Source organism: Chelon labrosus, assembly GCF_963514085.1.
Source record: "Chelon labrosus genome assembly, chromosome: 11".
In the NCBI taxonomy this organism is placed as follows: Eukaryota; Metazoa; Chordata; class Actinopteri; order Mugiliformes; family Mugilidae; genus Chelon; species Chelon labrosus.
In genome coordinates this window covers 26,207,797-26,231,461 of record NC_140344.1, presented here as the reverse complement: position 1 = coordinate 26,231,461, position 23,665 = coordinate 26,207,797, and the positions used below count along the sequence as shown (strand labels likewise).

General features: G+C 43.0%; 1 protein-coding gene across 2 annotated transcripts in view; it reads right to left on the bottom strand.

Annotated features, from left to right (window-relative positions):
• Positions 1–2,990: 2,990 nt before the first annotated feature.
• The window catches only part of ranbp10 (RAN binding protein 10), a 40,473-nt gene continuing 19,798 nt past the window's right edge, over positions 2,991–23,665 (bottom strand). Inside the window, exons 4-15 of one of the 2 annotated variants that reach the window (XM_084554932.1) lie at positions 17,187–17,354; positions 17,067–17,089; positions 15,415–15,599; positions 14,091–14,203; positions 13,812–13,920; positions 13,576–13,724; positions 13,251–13,470; positions 12,387–12,526; positions 12,082–12,233; positions 11,019–11,130; positions 9,457–9,598; positions 2,991–6,989 (exon numbers count right to left, since the gene is read on the bottom strand). In XM_084554932.1, the coding sequence (XP_084411058.1) occupies positions 9,468–9,598; positions 11,019–11,130; positions 12,082–12,233; positions 12,387–12,526; positions 13,251–13,470; positions 13,576–13,724; positions 13,812–13,920; positions 14,091–14,203; positions 15,415–15,599; positions 17,067–17,089; positions 17,187–17,354 (1,502 nt within the window). In that variant the 3' untranslated portion in view covers positions 2,991–6,989; positions 9,457–9,467. The remainder of the gene's footprint in view (positions 6,990–9,456; positions 9,599–11,018; positions 11,131–12,081; positions 12,234–12,386; positions 12,527–13,250; positions 13,471–13,575; positions 13,725–13,811; positions 13,921–14,090; positions 14,204–15,414; positions 15,600–17,066; positions 17,090–17,186; positions 17,355–23,665) is intronic. The other variant, XM_084554933.1, reaches the window with a different exon arrangement.

Below are 23,665 nucleotides of genomic sequence, written 5' to 3'. Positions count from 1 at the left end.
ATTGGTGATTCTAAATTGGCCGTAGGTTTGAGTATGAGTGTGATAGACTGGAGACCTGTCCAGGTTGTACCCCACCTCTCACCCAACGACTGCTGGGATAGGCTCCAGCCCCCCCTTCAACCCTTCACAAGACAAGCAGTTACAAAAGATGAATGAATGAATGAAAAGTCAGTGATTTTGATAAAGTTTAGGCAAGTCGTTGGAGGCGCTGTTCTGCAGGGGGACCTTGGGCCTGTCGTTGTGGACCATGTCCACCCTTTCATGGAAGCGTTATTCCCTGATGGCAGTGGACTTCTTCTTCAGCAGAGAAATGGTTCAAGGTGTTGCCCTGGTTTCCAAATTCCCCAGATCTCAATCCGGTCCAGACGGAACGAGTCCAATCCATCGAGGCCTCCCTCCACCTCGCGACTCGGCAGGACTTGGTGCCAGATACCACAGCGCACCTGCAGAGCTCTAGAGGAGCCCATGCCTCGACAGGTCAGGGACGTACACAATGATAGGAACTGACAAAGCACCCCCACCTCAGACGGGCTCTACTAATCAAATGCTCTTGTTTAGGATGCAGATGGCTCATAGCTTAGGACCGGTGTTATAGAGTCAGAGGAGGGATGAAGTTTGGAGCATTTTCTGATCCGATGTCCGGATTGAGGTACATAAACACCGTGCTTTTGGTCAAACATTTATTTATTAAAGTGGTTTGGGTTAAAATGCCTCCATTAAGGATCACTGTCGGACAGGAAAAAAAGAAAGATGACAACATATTCTTCATGTCAAAAATACTGTGATGGTTGGTGTATTGTTCAGCCTCCTTCTGCCCCCTGCTGTCCAGGGAGGGTAAAACAAACCAGTCCAACAAACCTCTTTTATTCATGCAACAACACATGAGATGTATTTGGGTGCAGGAAGTCAAGACTCTGAGCAGGAAAAGTCTTTTAATTTAGAGAAAAATGCAAAGATGGGAATAAAACGTGGTCTCTGCTGCAGGGATAAGCATCTATGTGTAGTCTTAGATTCACAGGTGGACACAGAAAAGTCAAAGCCTACCTGTAAAATGTAAATTAATAGAAAAGAGAACTTTATTTTTTATTCTTAATTATTGAAGCTGTCAATAAGCGCTGTCCGGTGACCGTGAAACAAACCAGTCTCCATTACCACCATTAGCACTTTGTATTAAACTCAGGTGCAACACATTCAGATGGAAAACGATCCTCACAGCTTCATTAATTTATCCTTATGATCCATCAATACGACTCCGGAATAATAGCACCTATTAAAGCACGCAGGCTCCTCTTGACATTAAATCATTTAATCACTGACATTAAATCATGTAATTAATAGTAACCTGAGTGGTAGAGTAGAGGTCTGCGTGTGGTCTGGCTGAATCACATAATTGATGATATGAGCTGCAACATGATTTCACGTACTTCTAGTCAGCAGGTTGTTTCAGCATTGTTCAGTGAAAAGCTTTTGTTAAAGTATTTTTTGGGGATTATTTAAATCCAGGTGTGTCGACTAACAGAGCTGTACCTGTCTGGTTAATACTAATACTATGTGGTCGACGATGTAAATTATCCGCTATTACTAGGTGATAGAAGGTCATGTAGATGCATTTACAGTTAGGTCCAGAGATGTTTTTGGCCTTTTGTGCCTTTTCTGGATCGATGTTAGTCCATCCATCCATCCATCCATCCATCTATCTCCATCCATCATCCATCCATCCATCATCCATCATCTGTCTATCTATCTCCATCCATCATCCATCCATCCATCCATGTATCTCCATCTATCTATCTATCTCCATCCATCCATCATCCATCTATCTATGTATCTATCTGTCTATCTATCTATCCATCTATCTATCTATCTATCATCCATCCATCCATCCATGTATCTCCATCTGTCTGTCTCCATCCATCCATCCATCCATCCATCCATCATCTATGTATCTCCATCCATCCATCCATCCATCCATCTATCTCTCCATCCATCCATCCATCCATCCATCATCTATCCATCTATCTCTCCATCCATCCATCCATCATCTATCCATCCATCCATCCATCCATCCATCATCTATCAATCCATCCATCCATCCATCCATCATCCATCCATCCATGTATCTCCATCTGTCTATCTATCTCCATCCATCCATCCATCCATCATCTATCTCTCCATCCATCCATCCATCCATCCATCATCTATCTATCCATCCATCCATCCATCCATCATCTATCTCCATCCATCATCCATCCATCCATGTATCTCCATCTGTCTATCTTTCTCTCCATCCATCCATCCATCCTCTATCCATCCATCTCTCTATCATCCATCCATCCATCATCCATCCATCCATGTATCTCCATCTGTCTATCTTTCTCTCCATCCATCCATCTCTCTATCATCCATCCATCCATCCATCCATCCATCATCTATCTCTCCATCCATCCATCCATCCATCCATCATCTATCTCCATCCATCCATGTATCTCCATCTGTCTATCATCCATCCATCCATCCATCCATCCATCCATCCATCTCTCCATCATCTTTCCATCCATCCATCCATCCATCATCCATCCATCCATGTATCTCCATCTATCTCTCCATCCATCCATCCATCATCTATCCATCTATCATCTATCCATCCATTATCTATCTCTCTCTCCATCCATCCATCCATCCATCCATCCATCCATCCATTCATTTTGTGGCAAACTAAAAATATAGATTGGTTGGAATTACGTCTGGTTGAACCTGGAGGCCAGGTCAGCACCTTGAACTTATTTCTGTTCCTCCAACCACTCCTAAGCTGTAATTTTTTTGCTTCATGGTGAGAAGCATTGTCCTGGTGAAAGAAGCCACCTCCATCAGGCAGTAACACGGTCTGCAGCAGTGCTCAGGTAGGTGGTACGTTTCAAAGTAAGATCCACATGAATGGAAGGACCCAAGGTCTCCCAGCAGAACATTGTGCAAAGCGTCACACTGTTGCCTTCTTCCCATGTGTTCCTCAGGTAAGCGACAATAATAATAATAATAATTTGTTTCAGGAAGTGGCATAAATAAATAAATAGAAAACACAGCCAAATAAAAACAGGAGATCATTCATATGCTTATGGATGTATTTTAATAAAAATAATTCTGTCAAAATTAAACAGAATACAATATTTCTTTTTTTTTTTTTTTAACATGTTTCCAGTACATAGGTTTTTTTTTTCCATTATCATTTTTCTTTTTTTTTTTATATTGTTTTAAAGGTTTTAAAAGTCATGCTAAGTAGAGGGTAACTCATTTCACAATATTTTTTTTTTTTTTACATTTTTATTTTTTGCTAAAACTCAAAAGTCAAAATATGAAATTAAACTCATGATAGAAGTCAATTGTGCAACGGCTCGTCTGAGACGCCTAAAAGTCCACTCGGCTTCAGAGGCCTCGGGAGGAGGAGGAGGAGGAAGAGGAGGAGGAGGAGGAGAATGGGGGGAAGCCGTTGGCGCTCCCTCCTCTCCTTTGAATCGATCACTGATATCACGGCTATGTCTATGCAGGGGTTAGAGGAAGGGTGTGCGGTAACGGCGCTGAGACGCAGCCCGGGCTCAAACACAAAGGACAGCTGGGAGACTTGTTCCCTACAGGTGTGTAACAGAGGTTGTTGCTTCAAGATAACAGAAGTCCTTTACAGCTGTAAAGGCAGATGTTTTGTGTGTGCAGTTATTAGAATACTTCCTATTATAGCAGAAGGTGTTGTTAATTCAAAAAAAAAAAAAAAAAAAAAAAAAATACCCAGCCAGGTGATAAGTTTGACCACAAACCCTGCAGGAAAACCCCCACACTGCACACATCTCCAGTATTATATTAGACTGAAATTCTCTTCTCGATAGAAATATACACTTCAGGTTGGATCCACGAGCCACTGGCCAGGTCACGACAAAGAAGACAGATTGATTCGCACATCAAAACGAGTTCGTCATCAAAACCCAGTTAATGATACACAAGGAGAAAAGGTCGAGGTCGAGTTAGAGACAGAAACTTATCGTCTTTTTAAATAAACAACTGATTAATCACTGGGGTGAAGAATACAGAATTATAAAATAGTAGAATTTTTAAAAGAGGAGCCAATGTGTCTGACATTAAATAAACAAGACACTGTGAAATAATTAATTTTACAGACCCCCCCCCCCCCCCCCAATTCATTAGCATACTGCAGGTCAAAGAGCTAATTATTGTTTTTCTGGAAGTAAATTAATTTAAAGGTGCTGCATCTCTACGATGTGCAAACACCCGTCACCCCTACTCTGGATGAAAACATGTTCAGTTCACCTAACAATTATAAAACGGTGGTGATAAAAATGCATGTTTTAACAAGGTGCATCCTCAGGGCACGCCCTTATGCTAATGAAACTATAGCTTGAGAAAAACGTAAGCTAGCTAGCTAATACTATTGTTTTTCTTCTGTGTAATGTTGTTTTTAAAGTAACAAGACAGCTGAGGCAACTGGGAATCAGCCAGCTAGCTGCTAACCTTAGCGCCAGTACTAAAGTTTCGCTCACAAACCAGCCTAGCATGTTAGCTGGCTAGGCAGGTAGCATTTGTAGCTTTGTAAAAACAATACAAAACAAATAAAACTAAATTATTCTTTTGTGTGTTTATGAGGAACAGCAAATTATTGATTTACTGAGAAGTACCAACTGTGTTTAGCTAACTTATTAGCTTACTAGTTTGTGAGCTAGAAATGAGCTTACTAGCTAGTAAGCTAGTACGTTAGAGTTAGCCCTTGTTAGCTAGTTTTTAACTCACTTTCTAAAAAAGAGGAGCAGAGAATCTGGAGGTGAACTCACAGCAGACATTTTGACTTGTCACAACAGGAGAAACTAATGTCCGAGTTCACTTAAACGTTACGTAGCCTAGCCGTCTCATAATGTTAGGAGTTACGCTGCAGTTCCATGAGTGTCCACTTGAGGGTTGCTTCAAAACAATCCTTAAAAACCTACATGTTTTAAAAGTACAGCTTTACGGCAGAAATGAAATGTCTATTTAGCTCATTTCTACCTTCACTGTACGAAGGGTTAACTTTCATGTAGCTTAATCGTTTAAAGTACATCAGCGCCTAACGTTATGCATACCTACAGGTGTGGCTGCTTTACCTCTTTGCCCTTTTTTAAATTAAGCTGGGAGTTAGGTGGAGTCAGCCACTGCCAAGATGGCGACGAACCACTCTTAAGGAGGGACACCTGTGGGTACCGTCACGATAGACCATAATATTTTTGCTTTTCCTGTGGCAACAAGTCAAAAAGTCTGCAATGAAAAGGATAAGTTAAATATATATATATTACTAAACATATTTGTGTGGTTATTTATTTCATAATGTCTTATTTATTTTAATGATAGACACATTTGGGACTCCATAAAAACAAGTGGCTTAAAGCACGCTTTTAGTTTAGTTACTGCTGATCTGACTCCTAAAAGAGGAAGTAATAGAACAGAAGAGTGTGTAAATCTCATAATGGCCGGCAGCTAACCAGACTGTAAAGCATTCTGGGTCAATGTGATTTTAAAAAAAGGAGAGACAAAATAAAGAAAGCCTTTCCCCAACAATCAGAACTGGTTTTTAACAACCTTTGGACCTGGTTTGAAATCAGAATGAAAGAAAGACTGTGATCCAATTATCACAAAGTGCACCCTAGAATTAAAATCCCTCCTGTTTGGCAAATGAATTCACCTCTTTATTTGAAACTGTAATTGCGACAGCTCATGCACACAGCAGGTCAGGCTGTGGAGGATGTTAAAAAAAATAAAATAAATAAAAGACTGCAGTAATGAAATCCTCAGGGGTGACTTGACTTTTAGACGTACACACACTGTGCTTGTTAGTTTGCCTTTGATACTGATTTTTCTCTATGCCGGCATCAAGGTGACCATGATAATGGTGTTAGACTCGGTCCTGAAGGCGGGTGTTGTAGGTGCAGCTGGGGCTGAGCTCTGCCACCTGCAACCACATCCCTGATTGGTTGACGCTGTGGTTGTCACAGTAAAATTAAGGCTCCAACACCTCTAATATTCCAATTGAATCCCTCGTCATCGCCCTCCTTCCTGGCTACTGACAGTGTTCGCCACTACAGGGGGGCCTTCATTTATGTTTTTTTAAAAACACAGGATGCATCCTGTTCTTTGGCTACTGACGTGTGAACTCACACTATTTTATCATTTAAAAACATTACATAACTACAGCCATTGACTTCCTGGAATAATTTGGGAACCCACTTTTGTCCGTTTTGGTTTTGGTTTCAGTATCAGTCCTGACCGGAGCTAATGACGCGCTCCACACAATAAAAGGTGTTGTTTCATGCTGAGCTCAACCCCTTTTTTTTTTTTTTTACATTTAAAAACACACTTCCAAGATTTCTTTGAAAAAAACAAAACAAAAATAAAAACGATGTAATGTACCTTTCTTTAAAAGGAGGCCTACAGGTGTGAGGGTCACTGTGGAAACTAGCTTGTGGGTACTGTGGTCTGTGATATGGTGAACAGGAACAAGAGTAAGATACTAATCGTAGGGAACCAAACTCCACCCGTTAAAACAGAATAATAATAATAATAATAATTAAAAAAAAAGGGAGGGGGGGGGGGGGGGGTACACTTTGTTTCGTCCAGGATGAGCACAACAAACCGACAAAAAAAAATAATAAAATGACCTAAAAAAAAAAAAGAAAGGCTAGATAAACAGAATAATAATTAATTATCTTTAAATAGTGTCACACATTTCTTTATTTGATAATGCTAAAATTAAAAAGGAAGCCTTCTTCTTCTTCTTCGTCTTCGTCTTCTTCTTCTCTCTCTTTCTCGCTTCTCTCCTCTCTCTCTGCTCCTCTGCCTGTGCCGCTGGGCTCGGTCTGACGGACGCGCCAAACGCACCAATTACACGCATGCTCTTTCCTCCGTCGCCATGACAACTACCTGCTGGACATGCCTTCCCCTCAGTGCTACTTAACATTAACCTGTGGAGAGAGAGGGGGAGAGAGAGAGAGAGGGAGAGAGGGGGGAGGTAATCACTGACAGTAAGTCAGGTAAAGAATGAATGCAGCGTGATTAAAATAAATATAGTGGAGCAAAGGTTCAGTGTGAACGCCGTCCAGATGTTATTCTGATTTCTTTTGCATGTAGGCATCAATAACACAAGACTGAAGCCGTTCATGTTACACCTTGACATTATTAATGCATCAACGTTTAACTATTTACCAAAGAAATAAAGCAGAGAAGCTCAAATTTGAATCTTTCGGGTTTATTCCAACACTCAGAGCATATATTTTTTCCCCCCCAAACATATTAAACAGATTCTCTCTTAAATAATAATTCATTTCAGCCTGTTTGTATTTCCCATCAGTGTTTCTACGACCTCTGTTGTTGAGCTTCGCGACAAACGAAGTGCACTAGGGCAAAAATCAAGAGTCTGTTTAAAAATAAAGACGGACATAAGCGACCTTTTAAAATTAAAACTCGCGCGTGACCTTTCAGTTAAATGTTATTTAAGGCCGCAGACTACTGGGCGGCTGTGGCTCAGCTGGTAGAGCGGGTGTTGGCGGTTCGACCCCCGGTACATGGACCACAGAACCCAGAGCGGCTTTCTGTGCTCTGGGCACCGGTGTGGTCTTGTGTGAACAACTGGGCAGATGTATTATTGTGGCTGCGAAGCATTTTGAGCACCGACGGGTAGAAAAGACAAATTACAACAGGAGTTTACAGAAGCTTAAGGAGTTAAGGAAAAACTTATATTCTTAAACTTGCACGCACACTGGAGGATATTATTTAGATTATTATTGTTCCAGAACAGGCCTCAAGCAGATTCTCTGGTGGTTCTGCCACATCAGCTGGTTTTCTCCTGAGTTCTGTAAAGCGTCTTAATACAGTTTGTTATTGATGATATATAAATAAAGATGAACTGAATACACAACCTCATGTGATCAAGCAGGGAAGTGTTTAAATACCATAAAACAGAGAATCTACTTGTAAATCACACTCCACTCTGATCCTGTAGGTGGCAGTATTGTACCTGTAAGCTGCTTTACGAACCACCTATCAAGCCAGAACAAAAAGAACTGGCTGTAACCTTCTATTACACTGCCTACCGCTCTTTCACAATCTGAGCCCCATGAATCCTGGCATTGTCATCTTGGAATATGCCCGTGAACATCAGGGAAGAAAAAAAATCCATTGATGGAATAACCTGGTCATTCAGTATATTCAGGTAGTCAGCTGACCTCATTCTTTGGGCAACATAATGTTGCTGAACCTAGACCTGAGCAACTGCAGCAACCCCAGATCATAGCACTGCCCCCACAGGCTTGTACAGTAGACACTAGGCATGATGGGTGCATCACTTCATCTGCCTCTCTTCTTACCCTGATGCCCCCATCACTCTGGAACAGGGTAAATCTGGACTCATCAGACCACATGACCTTCTTCCATTGCTCCAGAGTCCAATCTTTATGCTCCCTAGCAAATTGAAGCCTTGTTTTTGCGGTTAGCCTCACTGATTAGTGGTTTTCTTACTTTCACTATTAAACATAGCCCTGAGTTCTAGTGTTGTTTTTCTTCCATTTGATTTCACCAAACGTTTAAGTGATCGCCGATCTCTGACCACAATTGCTCCTCTAAGACGATGGTTCTCCACTATCCTTCCAGTTTTTAATAATGTGTTGGACAGTTCTTAACCCAGTTTTAGTAGTTTCTACAATCTCCTTAGATGTTTTCTCTGCTTGATGCATGCCAATGATTTGACCCTTCTCAAACAGACTAACATCTTTTCCACGACCACAGGATGTGTCTTTAGACATGGTTGTTTAAGAAATGAGAAGCTACTCATTGCATCAGTTGGGGTTAAATAACTTGTTGCCAGCTGAAAGATAATCACCCATGCAGTAATTATCAAATAGGAGGCTCCTACCTATTTGCTTAGTTAAATCCAGGTGGAGGCTTTTTTCTGGCCAGTCAGTGTACTTTGCAGTGACAACAAGCAAAAACAAAGCACAAGGCTACACATGGTGTTTGTTCTTCAGTCAGACTTGGAGGTGAGATTTCAATTGTCAGTTTTAACATCTGACTACAGTAGTACGGTAGTATGCTAGCTAACATTATCCTAGAGGAATGTGATGTTTACTGCTGCCTGACAACAACTAAAAGCACTGACATAATAATCCAGATTTTAAATCCCAAACATATAAAGCATGTTTGGGATTAATCGAAGTGGAGCGAGGTACTATCTGTCAGGGAGGAGTAAATCTGGGGATAGATCAGCTGAAAACTCCTCAAGTCTGAGTGCAGCCTGAGCTATTAATATCTGTTTAGTTATTTTTATTTTATTGAGGTGCTATGTAACATCTGAATCTCTGAGTTTGAGCATTTTGAGGTCACACAAGTCAAAATCTGTACGCGTTGTATACATTTTTTTGAGTTGAATTTGCTTACCTGGACCTGGGCTAGTGCAAAAAGTTGTCTACTCTGGCGAAGGAGCAGGAACCGGACCGGACTCGGGCCATGAGCTGAACACACTCTGTGGCCTGGCCGAGCGCTAACATCAGAGGAGGCTGTTTGGGCAGATTTTGGGACTCTGGAGAAGAGGAACACAACACAGCATCAGAAAGAGACATCTGGGCTGAACTTATTCCACACGAACTGCAGAAAATGTGAAAAGAAGTAATTCACTGTGATAAAATATATGCAGACTCTGTCTAGATTGATTTCAGTCAAATTTTGCAGAATCATAATGAGCCATGAAAGACTTCTTCAGCAGCAAAAAGAACAAGGAGTCCATCTTCCAGTGGAGGAGCAGAGAAGCAACGTCATGGAGTCACTTTATACACCGATCAGGCATAACATTACGACCACCTTCCTAATATTGTGTAGGTCTCCCTTGTGCCAGTTGTGTTCCTACTTATGCTGCAGGGAAGAACATCTTTACTGCACCGGAGCAGTGAAAAGGAACCGAGTGTGAAAGGCCTGGCATAGAGGGTTGTTTGATTTAGTCCCACTGGAATATATTACATGCATACTACACTCAAAGTCAGATAATTTTTATAAAGTTTGGGAAACATATTTGAATTATTTGGAGCCTGATGTCTCTGCAGTCATGGCGCAGGGGTTTGCTGAAGTGTCCTGATACAAGAAGGATGATTATACACCGATCAGGCGTAACATTATGACCACCTTCCTAATATTGTGTAGGTCTCCCTTGTGGTGACTCATCAGAGAATGGACATGGGCCTTCTGAGGGTGTCCTGTTGTGTCTGGCAACAGAATTGGGGTTCTATGGGTTGAGGGGAGGGGCCTCTGTGGATCACCCCATAGATACTTGATCAGCTTGGGATCTAATGTTCCTAAAGTGTTTTTGTGTGTGTGTCTGTGTCAGGCTGCATCCTGCTGGGGATGGCTGCTGCCATCAAGGAGTGGCATTGCTATGGGGTGGGGGGGTGTCTGGTCTGGTCTAGGTGGGTGCTACATGTCTAAGTAACATCCACATGAATGAATGCCAGGTCCAGAAGTTTCCCAGCAGAACACTGAACTGTCTCAAGATGGTCAATGTTACTCACTTCTCCCGTCAGTGGTCCAAAATTCAAAATGTCTCCCGAGAAAAGAGTCCAGTCACTGAGACACTGTAATTGCTATCAGTTGCGCCAACGTACATGGATATTTCCATAAACAGATGCAGACACATGCATCACTTCCAGCAAGAACAAGACATTAGTTAATGTAATAAGCTGCCCTTTACTCCTCTGGTTACGCCTCCTGTGCTGCTGTTCTGCTTCACAGTGACTCACCAGTTTCTTTACATAGACTACTTCCCCCTGGAGTGATTTCAGTCAGGCCGAAGAAATATTGTCCGTGCAAAGGCAGACAGATACATCAGACACAGCTTCCTAACACCAAATATTGATCTGATATGGTTTATTTTTTTCCCCACTTAATTTCTGAAAACATTTGCACAGAAGTGTCTGTTAAAGTTGTGTTTGCGTCTGTGTTGTGCTCTTTACCCAGTATGGCGCTGTTGAGTGCGGAGCAGAGCGATTCTCTCTGCGTTGGGTCTAACTGCTGGCCCACGGGGCAGTTCCACGGGTCTGAGTACGCTAGCAGGCTGAATGCATCCTAGACACACGCACACATAGAGGACTCTGTGAATACAACACAACTGATGCACGCTGCAATGCAGAACATACTATATATGCATCATCTGACCTTACAGCTGCAGTCTCTTGTCCACATTACTGTTTGACAGTGTAAATCAGTATCACATCTCAGATGAAACATTGTCCTCTGCGAGTGTGATTTCATGATTTCCAAATAATTCTTTTAGTGCCTTTACTCTGTCAGAAACTATAGCATAACTTTGGCTTCACTCGGGCAAGAAGAGAATAAACTGCCTTATATCCTTTTTCCATTTAATATCAACACTTGCACGTTACTAACAATGAATTCCTGAGACATAATTTAAAACTGTAGGGTTATAAAGCAGGGGCAGAAGCTAAACTATGAGTCCTGGACTTGACTGGACAGGATTGTAAACCATTTTAGCCGTTCTGTGTGCATGAACCAAAGCTTTTTGCCAAAGCTGCTATGAAGGAACATGCATATACTGATAGATATTCTTTAATCAGAGTCAGCTCAGAGTCTGTTCAGCATGTTAGTGGACGCTGAGATGACTGTAAACGTCTGGACTGTTCTTCTGCCCCCTGGTGGTGAAAATGTAGAAGGAGAAAACTAAATAAAAGTCCCTCTTCAATAAGCATCCATAGCTTGTACCATTTTTATTTCTCATTTCCTGCTTTGTGTAATTAATCAAATTAATTTGAATTGTCTTATTATCAGCTTGTCAGTTACCTGCTAAGCGCTTTGACCTGACAACTGATATCTTCTATATAAATAAAGTTTGATTGACTGAAGTTGTGACTCTGTCTGCGTTACTATATCTCTTCTAAATTCTCCAATCCCCGCGCTGTGCACAGAATACTGACAACCAGGATTTAAACTGGTGCCAGCAGAGGCGAATCTCCTTGGCCCAGTTCTGGCTTCACATCTGCGCAGCACAGCTGTTCGTACCTGTAGCATCTTCTTGTGCGTGGCGTTCTTGCCGTACTCGCGGCACAGTTGTTCGTTGAGCGCTTGCAGCTCGCGTCCGAACTGGATCATCCTCTCTGTGGCCGCCTGGTTCCCGCCGCAAAGCTGTCTGCCGTTACTGCAGCCCTCATCTGCTGGCAGATATTCACATGTGCACGAAGAGTCGAGGGGAAAAAGCAGACACGAAAAAAAGCTTCAATACAGGGAAACATAAAAGATAAGACACAAAAAAGTGTCAAGAATGATGTCGTTGGTTTGTTGTTGTGTGTGTGTGTGTGTACGTGTACCTGTGACCCCGTTGCCAATGCTGTTGTCGTCAGGTTGAAGGATCTCTTCGTGTTTGTACGTGCCATTCATGATCCGCGCTGAGGAGCCCTCAACAACGCCGTTGGTGTAGTGCTCGGCTTCGATCTCCATCTCGCTGTCACTGTTCAGACATCAGGCACACAGTTATAGACGCAGCAGCAGCCGTACACGAAGTGCGAACAAAAAAGATTTAAAGTTTAAAGAAAAGACATGACAGTAAACTTTTGAAGTGACTCAACTGGTTTACATCAGCTGATTTTAACAGAATGAACAGATCAAAGTAGGCTGTCATAGCTAAACTTAATTCTTATCAGAATATAAATCTGGTAGCACGCAATTTGGATTTCATTATGGGGCGTGTTTCAACTGATACAGAGAAAAAAAAAGACCTCTGAATGCATTTGGATAGTCTGTTATATTAATAATCTGTTCTATTAGAATGTTTTCACTGGTGTACCTAATGAAGTGGCCGGTGAGCGTGTATTAAGGCTTTAGGTTATGCATAATTAAGAGCGTGGATGCTTAGAGAGGCAGGTGGGTGGCGTCTTTTTAAGCTCCACCTGCCGAATTAGCTGCGAGCTAGGTGGAGTGAGGGCGCTGCCAAGATGGCGACGGCCGGGGACGCCACACTGAGCTTCGAAACGTCTCGGTAAAGTCACAAAGGGTCCCATCCATCTCATCAATGATTGTCTCACTGTATTAATATACACCAGTGATGATTGCATTTGGTTGTTTAATGACCAAAAAATAAAGATAATACAGCCAGCGCCTACAGCCCTTAGTCAACAAACGTATTAGTATAAACGTGACTCATTGTATCTGGGTTCGTCAGCAGCGAATCAGACCTGGTTTCCTGGGCGCTGTTGGCGCTGTGTGGCTGACTCTTGGTGGAGTCGGAGGAGTTGGACTCGGAGTAGTTGATGGAGGAAGGGGAGGAGGAGGTGGAGGAGGAGGCGGAGGAGGACGCGCTGGGGTACTTGACGCTGCTTCCGCCCACGCCGCCGCTGTGGCTCTTTGACTTGTTGGGGGGAGTCACGCCGTTACTGCAGGTGGGGCTGTCTGCTCCTGGATGAGGGTGGAGGGCAAAAAAAATAAATTGTTGTTTCTTCTCATTTGCTGTATTGTTTCTCTGTGTATTTGTGAAGTGTGTGTGCTGTTGTTGTCGATTACCTCCGGTGTGCAGGTGTGCGTTGCTGGCTGCGTGGCGGGGGCTGAGGCTGGGTGAGCCGGGGTAACTGTCCTGGGACTTCGGGGAGCGAATGGTCAGGCAGCGAACCTCGCTGTCCGTCCCGTTCACCATCTCCACAAACTGACGACACCTTGAGCAAGAGGCATCCCGTCAACAACAACTCCACATCTCACAGATTACTGGTCGACTGGTTCGTCTTTACAACGCGCTGACTTACTTCAACATGAATAGTAGGTTGGGGTTGCGTTCTAACAGGCCGGGATAAAGCTGCTGAGTGGCTTCTATAGCTTCTCCCACCCGCCCTGCCAGAACCAGCTTCTGTATTCCTGTTAGAGACAAAAATAAGACTCCAGTTAAAGTTTACGGATCGGGACAAACCGAGCTTTACAGACCAGAGAATCATTATGGATGTGTTTGGTTTCACAGTTTCAAATCTGATCTGATTTAGACAGCAGAGAGACGTCAGATGAAAAAGTGGTTTCTTTTGTTCACTCACTCTGTCTGTTCTTTATAGATGTCTGGTCCTCTTGTATCATGGTTTCTGTGGCTCTGGCAAAGGCTGTTGCAGTGGCACAGTACCCGTGGTGCACCAGATAGCTGGACACCATGCTAACACACGAAGAAGAAGAAAAGAAGAAGAAAAGGTTTGTCAACATCTTTAAATATTACCTGGACAGCTTCAGGAGACCACTCATTCCACGCTCTAAGCTGCTGCATGTCTGATCCACAGAGGCGTGGACCAATCAGCATCCTGGAAACTATGGGTGGGACTCCTTACAGCTACATTTATCAACATGCTAATCCCATAGCTAGCTACGCTGACTGGATGCTAGCTTTCAGTACTCATAGATAGATACAAATCGTTGCCTTTCCTCGTCTGCACTCTCTGACGTCTAGTATGTAATATGTTAATCTGATCGGTTTAACAAATCACGTCAGGTTACTTTCTATACATACACTTTTCACTTCAGCAGCTTTAAAGTTTTTTATCATTTTATTCATCTTTCTCTAACAATACCAGCTCGTTAAGGGACTCCTTTATTTTGTCCTTTGCTACATGCAGCTGTTTTAGATTTTAAGTTTAAATCAAGAACCTTAGCAGGAGATCTCGTCTTTCCTGAACGTGACATTAAACGGAAAGACTCGAGAGGTTTTGATTTAGCTTTGATTTTAACTTTAAAACCGGCCCATCTGTGCTGATCAAAAGTCTAATAACACCTAAAAACAACATTTTAGACTGATATAAAATATTCAAAGACAATGTGTGAGGCACGATGATTATTTTCGTGGAAACAACAGCTGTGCAGGGTTGTTTTTAGCAAACATTATTCCAACAAGATTGAAAAATTACTTAATTAGGGACGATTTTAATTGGCAAATTAAAATTAAAACTTTGCGCGCTGAGCGATCATTTAAAGCAGCAGGACGGTGGAGACTGAGTGCCAAAGAAACACCCACAACCACTGGCATCAATGTTTTAGTAGCGTCATATTCGTTGATTTTAGTTTTTGACTACTTAAAGTAAAGAGAACATAAACAAACAACACAGTCATACAGATATTTTTAGTTGTGTTCCCTCCTACAGAGGAAGCATTACTTTGCATTATGTTCAGTGAAATGTGAATAAATATGTTTTCATCTTCTGGGAAGTTCCTGCATGCATAAGATATTTACCAGCAAAGCACACAGCACCAGCAGCCTTAACTGCACATCAGTCTTCATTTACATTTTTTTTGGAGAAGCTGTTATTCTTTTCAGCATTGAGATGAAGTATGATGGTGTGTGTCTGTGTGTGTGTGTGGACTGGTTATTAATCTTACTTCTGCAGGACGGCCTGCCACTCCCCCAGCCTCTCGCCTATGGGGAAGCGAGCGATCATGCCGTGGATCTTTGCCCGCCACTCGCTCATGTAGTCCTCGATGTCGAAGACGAACGGCTGCTGGCCGAAGTTAGCGTCTACGATCTCGCCGGGCGTCTGAAGCCCCACGGTGGGGTACAAGTTGGGCTGGTAGGTAGGTAGGTAGGTGGGTAGATGAGATCAACATTTAAAAGATGAATCATTACAGTGTCAGCCTGCTTTATAAGCTTTACGGTGCTAAAGGTTACGGTGGCTACCTAGAGCTAAACGCATCCTTCTAATGACATACTGTCTCTGTAATTTCCTGTTTTTTGTTGTTTTTTTTAAATATAGAGGAAATGAAACGACAAATTTACACAGATCAGCCAGAACATTATGACCGACTGGTCATAATCAGTGGTTAAGTGAGTAACACCGATTATCTGTCAGTGGGTGGGGTGTATTAGGCAGAACGTTTTGTTTTCAAAGTTGATGTTAGAAGAAGGAAAAATGTTCAAGTGGAAAGGTTTTAGTCCTTTGACCCAGTCATCTAGTCATCACAGTTTGGTCCTTGTCAGAGCATCTCCAAAACTGGAGCTTTTGTGGGGTGTTCCTGGTCTGCAGTGGTCAGTACCAACCAAAGGTGGTGCAAGGAAGGAAAAAAGGCGAACAGGTGGCAGGGTCATGGCTCACTGATGCATTCTGGGGTGGGGGTGGTGGGGTAGGGCAGTGGTGTCCGATCCAACAGCTCAAGTCTGTGTAGCTGCAGACCGGTCAGCGTGTCCTCTGCTGATAGCTCCTGCAATGGACGCATGTGAGCATCAGAACTGGACAAACCACTGAAAGAAAGCGGCCTGGTCTGATGAATCACATTTTCGTGGATGGCTGGATGCATCTGCGTCTCTTATCAGGGGGATTAAATGGCACCACGATGCAAGGAACACCTGCTTGCCATCTCCATGAGGGCGTCCTCGGTCTGGAACAATGTTCAGGTAGTGGCAACATCCACATAAACGCCAGGACCCAGATTTCCCAGAAGAACATCAAAACAAGACCATCAATGTTATTCACTTTCCCCGCTTGGTGGTTTTAATGTTGTGGCTGATCGGCGCACGCTCGAGAATCTCTTAAGCGTCGTTTTGAAAGGTTCAGATTACGAGCTGTCGACAGATGAACAGACAACCTAATTGCGCGAGCCGTAAACAGGCTTGTCAGTCTTAAAAAGAAAACGAGATATGAAATCGAACACCTGGCTAAAAAAAGACGTTCAGGAGGAGTTACCAATCTTTCTGTTCGGCGGCACACTCGGGAAGATTGTGAGTTTACGGTCTATTCTTAGAACCGTTCTGAATGGTTAAACTATTTTTTTTTTTCTGGGGAATGTTCCAGTAACAGCAGCCGCTGGACAAAAAAAAAAATAAATAAATGCTTCCAACCCCGACTGCCAACATAAACTGCAATTAGACGGGCGGCTGCGGGGTCAGTTCGACTTCAAACGGTGTCATGTATGTTTGTGATCGTAATCTTAAAGTGCAGAATATTTTCTTAATAAAATATTAATAAAAAGTGGAAACGGGGTGTATGAGGAAATGCACATGATGATTAGAAAAGACGGCACTCGTCACCAGTACTTACAGGGAGGTCTGTGAAGGCTACACCTAAAGGAGAAAAGGACAATTTAAGTTTAGGTTTAAGTTCACACTTAATTATTATTCATAACAAACAAATTAAACTAGAATCAACACGTTCGCCGACCTAAACTGATGCCATTTTTGGTGTAAAAGCAAGTGTTGTTGATGAGGTTGACGCAGCAGCCGATCACGTCACCCGTGGTGAACGTCGGCCCGTACGGCTGGCCGGTCCCGGACGAGCAGAAGGAGTGGCCGTCGTCTCCGTGGTAACCGTACGAGTGCTTGTCCCATCCTAAAATAGAACAAGAAGGATTAGGATTAGATTTTCTGCGTTTCGTACTTGTCGGGAGGGAGAAAAAATAAATAAATAAATAAATAAAGTGAACGTCATGAAACCGCCGTGACAAATTAATGTGGGAGCAGCTCGGGATAAAAAAATAAAGCATTTGAGTGACTCGCTCTGGGTCACTGCTGGAGGAGGGAAGACAGTTTACTCATTGACTTCCCCCGATTCAGATTTTCCTCATCTGACTGCCGCTGCCTGCAGGGCATCTCATGAAAATTCACACACTCACACACACACACACACACACACACACACTCTGAGCCTCTGGCATGGGGTGCAGTGTTCCTGGACGGCCAGCAGGAGGACTTGGTCTGTGGAAGGAAACTGGTGAGTCACTGCGAATGAACGAGGACGACAGCAGCAGCACAGGAGGCTCAACCAGGAGAGTAAAGGACAGCAGGAGAACGGGGAGTAGATGCGCCAGTTATGTTAACTAAAGTCTGGTTCTCGCTGGTAGCGGCGCATGTGTCCGCAACTGTTGAGTTGTCCGTCCTGCCAGACTGTGCGTCGATTACTGCAAGTGAGTAATCTTAGACGCAAATGACAGTGTTTGACATGACTCTTTCAAAGGAGACATTTTGAAATTAGAAGGAATATTATTGGTCCTGGTGAGCCAGCATGAAGTACGCTAGCACCCTGAAAGTGAAGCAGCTAATTAGTCCAAAAACTTCAGTTACTAGAGAAGTTTAAGACAAAGCAGTTCTGCTGCTGTGAAGCGTCAAATCTGAACAAGTTTTTCTACCACAAACTTTATTGACCACACTGAAAAGATTCAGTAGAAGAAGATGACCCAAGATGGAGCCAAGTTTCCAACGTTGCAGCCCTGACGGATTCAGGCTTCCGTCATCTTTTCAAATAACTCGTTGCTAACTACCTCTATATTTCTGTTCCAACATGCTCAGAAAGAATTAGTTTATTCCAACCAGAGAGAACCAATAGATCAAGTCTTTACAAGAGCAGCAGCAATTATTAGGAGCCGATATATGAGGTTTACACCACCAGCCTCTACATCTGACTGAAACCCTCTCTGATCAGGTCAGTCTGTTCTGATTGAGGTGGTTACAAGATGCATTTTTATTCTAATTAGTGTCCAAGTTAAAGCATCAACTACTGCTCTCAGTCATTCATCTTTTACACAAACGTGTCTACAGGCAACCACACAATGCGACACGAGTGTTTTCACGTTTAAGTAAAACTTAGGTCTGTGTTTTACGGGGTTCATTCACACAGGATAAAAACAACTGTGTTTTAGTCAAATGTACTGACTTTATCCTTGGTTTTAATGTCTCTGCTAGTTCCTACTTTCTGCTTCCACTCCACTACATGTTAGTGTAATGTTCAGGGCTAACACAGAGAGACAGACAACCATTCACACTCATACCTACGGCCAATTTAGAATCACCAATGAACCTAACCAGCATGTCTTTGAACCGTGGGAGGAAGCTGGAGAACCTGGAGAGAACCCACACAGACACAGGGAGAACATGCAAACTCCACACAGAAAGGAACCAGTTGGCCGATGGATTCGAACCCAGAACCACCACCCCACCGCCGCTGTGCCGCCCACAGGAAATACAAGGAAAACCAAAACAGTACTACGGACCATGTTCAAAACTAGATCTCACAAAGAAACAGAAAAGGTTCAAATCACAACAATCCAATCATGACTGATAATCCTGATGATAATTTGCAGCTCTGTGATTTAGGAGCCATGTTCATTTATGTCCAACATTCATTGGCATTTCAGGAGGTAGCCAGTACCCATCGCTTCAAAAATACAGAATGAACATCTCATCATCCTATCGCGATTTCGTCCGATGGTTTTGAGCTTTTTTTTTTCTGTGAATGGGTGTGCATGCTATGCAGTGGCATCTTGACTTTGCACCCAAACATCTGTCTAAACCTTGATTTATAACGCAGCCTTTTGTCTCGAGTGAAAAGAGGCAGAAACAAAAAGCTGTGAACAAAAGAAAACGACTGACACAGTGTTAGTTTTAACCCTGGATCCTGCGATTATTTTTGAGAAATATTGTCACAACTGCCGGGCGATTTCTACTTTTCTACTTTAAAAATTAGGGACATGGCTGATGTGCATGGGATTAAGATCACAGACGACCTCTTCGATTATTACAATTATAAGTAGGAGTCCCCAGGTGAAAATAGCTAAATTTAAGCAATGTTTTAGGATTACTAGGGAATTGCAGACTTGTAAAATATGAATACAAACCATAAAGCTGTTAAAACACTCAATCAACAAGTTGTTTGATGCTTCAGTTTGGATATACAGTTAATAAAAAAAAGAGAGTAGCTTTGTAAATATTGGAGAGTAGCTTTGGATATTGTACCACAGAGCAAGAAGTGCTGCCAACTGAATTACTTTAATATACACAGCATTCACATTTCGCTCTGTGAAGGCATCCATATAGGATTACATGTGCACAGACTTCTGCCTTGTAAGCAAATATACCAATAATACCAATACGGAGCTGATTTTAATATCCTCCACATCTACATGAAATCCACACCAGCTGTCTAATATCAAATAAAGCACACAGATCTTATCTCTGTGTGGTTTACAGAACGCTTCCTCAACACCACGAGGAAATGCCAACACCAGAGGTTCACTTGAACGATTTACGCCGAGTTCTTCACCAATCGAGTTTTGCAGGAATTCCTCCTCCTGAGGCGACAGAGCTGAAAGTGACCCGGAGCCGACGGCGAGCTCTGTCAGTGTTTCTCCTCAACTGCAGCTTGTACGTCGTTGCCAAAAAGCAAAGCGGGGTTAGGGAAAGTAGGTCGTGGGTGAGCGGAGATATTCGTACTTGTATGTGTTACACACGTGTAACGTGCGAGCGTGTGATGGAGTATTAACCTGGACATGGATGTGTTGGAGACGAGGTGCGTTGGTGTATTTCTTTCATCTTGAATGCTTGATGTTCTCTGTCTTTCCATGTGTTCTTTTGTGTATATGTGTACATGGTGGTGTGTGTGTGTGTGTGTGTGTGTGTGGTGAGGTATTAGATTAATCTGCTGACAGGGATATTGCCTCTAAAGCCAGGCTCACTGCTCCAACATGCTAATGAAATGGGCAGGCCTCCACAGCAGGATCAGACACAGAGGTCAGCAGTGGAGAACATTGTACTATAACGGGACGCACACGTACACCAGTACTGTACTTTAGGCCATGTTGTGTCACTTTTTTCGCATCCTTTTTACTACGTTTATATGTTCCCAATTAAGATTTTACATTAAAAATAGCCCGCACAATAGAATATGCTGCAGACGTTTAAATAAATCTGTTTGGCTTGTGAAAGTTTCTTATATTTTTAGACATCTCTAGGTTGACAAACAAACATCTAGTCCCTGAGCTTATGGATATGGTTTTATCAACACTGATCTGTCATAATATTACGACCACTGACAGGTGACGTGAACAACGCTGATTATCCGGCTACATGGCATCTGAAAGTGGGTGGAATAGATCAGGCGGCAAGTGAACATTTTGTTTTCAAAGTTGACGTGAAGTGGAAGGACCAAAATGTGACAACAAGACTCCAACAGTTTCTACCCTCGAGCCATCGCACTCCCCAACAGTTCATACAACACTTCCTCACTCCCCCATCACTCGCGCTGACTGGATCTGTCACAGAGCACTTTCTCAAACTCAGGTTTTTACGCTTATAACTTAACAGACTTCCAAAGCAAAGTATGAATTTCACTGTATGCCCTAAATTGCTGTTTTTACGGTGCATAGGACAATTAAACATCTTGAATCTTGGATCTTGATGGACGACTGGGTCAGAGCATCTCCGAAACAGAAGCTCTTGTGGGGTTTTCCTGGTCTGATTTGGTCCAAAGAAGGAACCAGCCACATGGGCCAAGGTTCACTGATGAACAATTCAGCTTCCTGCCACAAAGCAGAAATGGTTCAGGAATGGTTTCAGGAACAAGTTCAAGGTGATGTCTCTGCCTCCAAATTTCCCAGATCTCAATTTAATCCAGCTTCTGTGGGATGTTCTGGACAAACAAATCCAATCTATGGAGGCCCCACCTTGCAACTTGCAGGACTTAAAAGATCTGCTGCTAACGTCTTGGTGCCAGATTCCACGGCACACCTTCAGAGGTCTAGTGGAGTTCATGCCTCGACGGGTCAGGGCTGTCTTGGCAACAGGTCATAATGTTATGGCTGATCAGTGCAAATGTCACTCTGACACCCTAAGCAGTAAAAACATCTAATAATTTATTTAAACTTGGTATAAAAATTTCAGCAGCAGAGCCATGAATCTTCCAACGACCCCTCCGGTTTATCGGGTGGCACGTCGGAGGGGGCGTGAGCCCTAATTTGGAAACCACTGGCCTGCACAGGAACTACCACACGTCAAACCAGCTACAACAGGAACATCAGTTACATGAACAATGCGGCTCTTGAAGAATGAGCAGTACGGGAATTTAAACGGCTAAATGACAATTATGAATGACCACACTATGAATTTAAAAATGAAAAACTGGATCATCAAAGATGTTTTGATTGTCTGGAACAACAGCTCCAAGTTTACAACGTCTGTGTTGTTGAAAAGATTCATCATCTGAGTGGTCGGACTTGTTTTGAAGATGTTACAGACACTTTTTTGAGACACATTTCAGAGCTGGAATCTTCACTCACAGCTTTGAACTCTGGTATATCTCTCACAATTTCTAGTTCATTAATCTTAATTAAAAATGCGTTTCCATCAGACGGACCAAGTAGAAGTAGACTTGAAATGTAGGAGAGAGAGATGTACAGCCAAGGTCCAGGCTTTGTGAGGGCTTTTTCATGTGGTATTCATCCTGTGGGCTCTGAAATACCAAACCGACGTAATAAAAAACTATCGGCAGCGGAGGCCAACTGTGACATCGCCTTGCACTTGAACACACCACAAAGACAACAGCCAACGGCTAGCTGCTATAAACAGTACGTTCTGCATCTGCGTGAAGGGAACAATTCTTCACACCAGCAGGTGGCAGTAATCTGTATCCGTCAGTCAGAAGGGGAAACAGGAAGAGCTACTATTAGCCGCGAGACCAAGAAGCTAGGGAGAGCTACAAACCGTCGCACACTGCTAGCGTCTCCTGAATCATGCTGATCACTTGTCCAACAAGTTATTAATTCTCGATGATTTTGTGGAAATATTTGTGGATTTCGATGTTCAGATGAGCTGAAGATGTAAAGCGCGAAGATTCTTCTGTGTGCTCTTTGAACTTCGTCTCTTTGTTTTCAATTCAATTTTATTTAGATAGCGTCAATAACAATACAAACTGTCTCAAGATGCTTTACATAAAAAATCCGGTCTGAAACCCCCAGAGCAAGCCCAAAGGTGGCAAGGACAGTGGGAAGGAAAAACTCCCTTATAACGCGCTGCCTCTGCGGCCAGTTTAACAGGCTGAATCAGCTGAAAGGCCACAGACAACTAGTCCAACTAGTGTCAACAGTGCGGGACAGACCACAAAAACTATGGCCACAGTCGCTCACAGACAGGCCGACACCGGCAAACGTCTGACCGTCGGCTTGGCGCGCCTCATTAGATTAGGTTTGAAAAGGATAAAAGGTGTGAAACTGGAATTACAAGACAGAGCTGAATGAAAATGACACCTGGACATTTTTGTATACACTCACTTGCCAGTCCATTAGGTATTCTAGTGAAAATAAAATACATGAGGGGGCAGTTGACTGAACCGTGTTTTTATTTTAAAAGCTATGGCTTGCAGTATGAATGAATTGTACTGCGTTGTACCAACACATGTTCCTATTATTTTGGCAACCCCATTTCAGTCAGTGGGATAGGCTAAACAATCGAAACACTTTAGTGCTTAATTCAGTCCAGTTTAACTGACGCCACTTCAACACATCACGATTTGTTTTCACGAGTGTACCTAATGTTTTGGAAAGTGAGTGTTGGGTTTATTTGGCGTACCTCGCTAAAACCAGGGCAACCCAATAAATCCTCCAGTTCTTGTAACTTCTTGCGTAATCCCTCATAAACTGCAGCCTTCAAGGTTAAGGGTACGGCAGAAAACACAACGTTATCCGAACATACACACACACAGTACATGTCCAGGCCGCTGTGCGCAAACAGACAGGGACGCGCAGACGAGTGGGGATGAACACAAACACTCAGGAGACGCAATCAGTCAGCCCAGGACACACACAGATAAAGCCGCAGAGTTCGGGACAAGCACACAGTGGCACACAAACACACTGAGTTAGTCAGAGTTAAGGC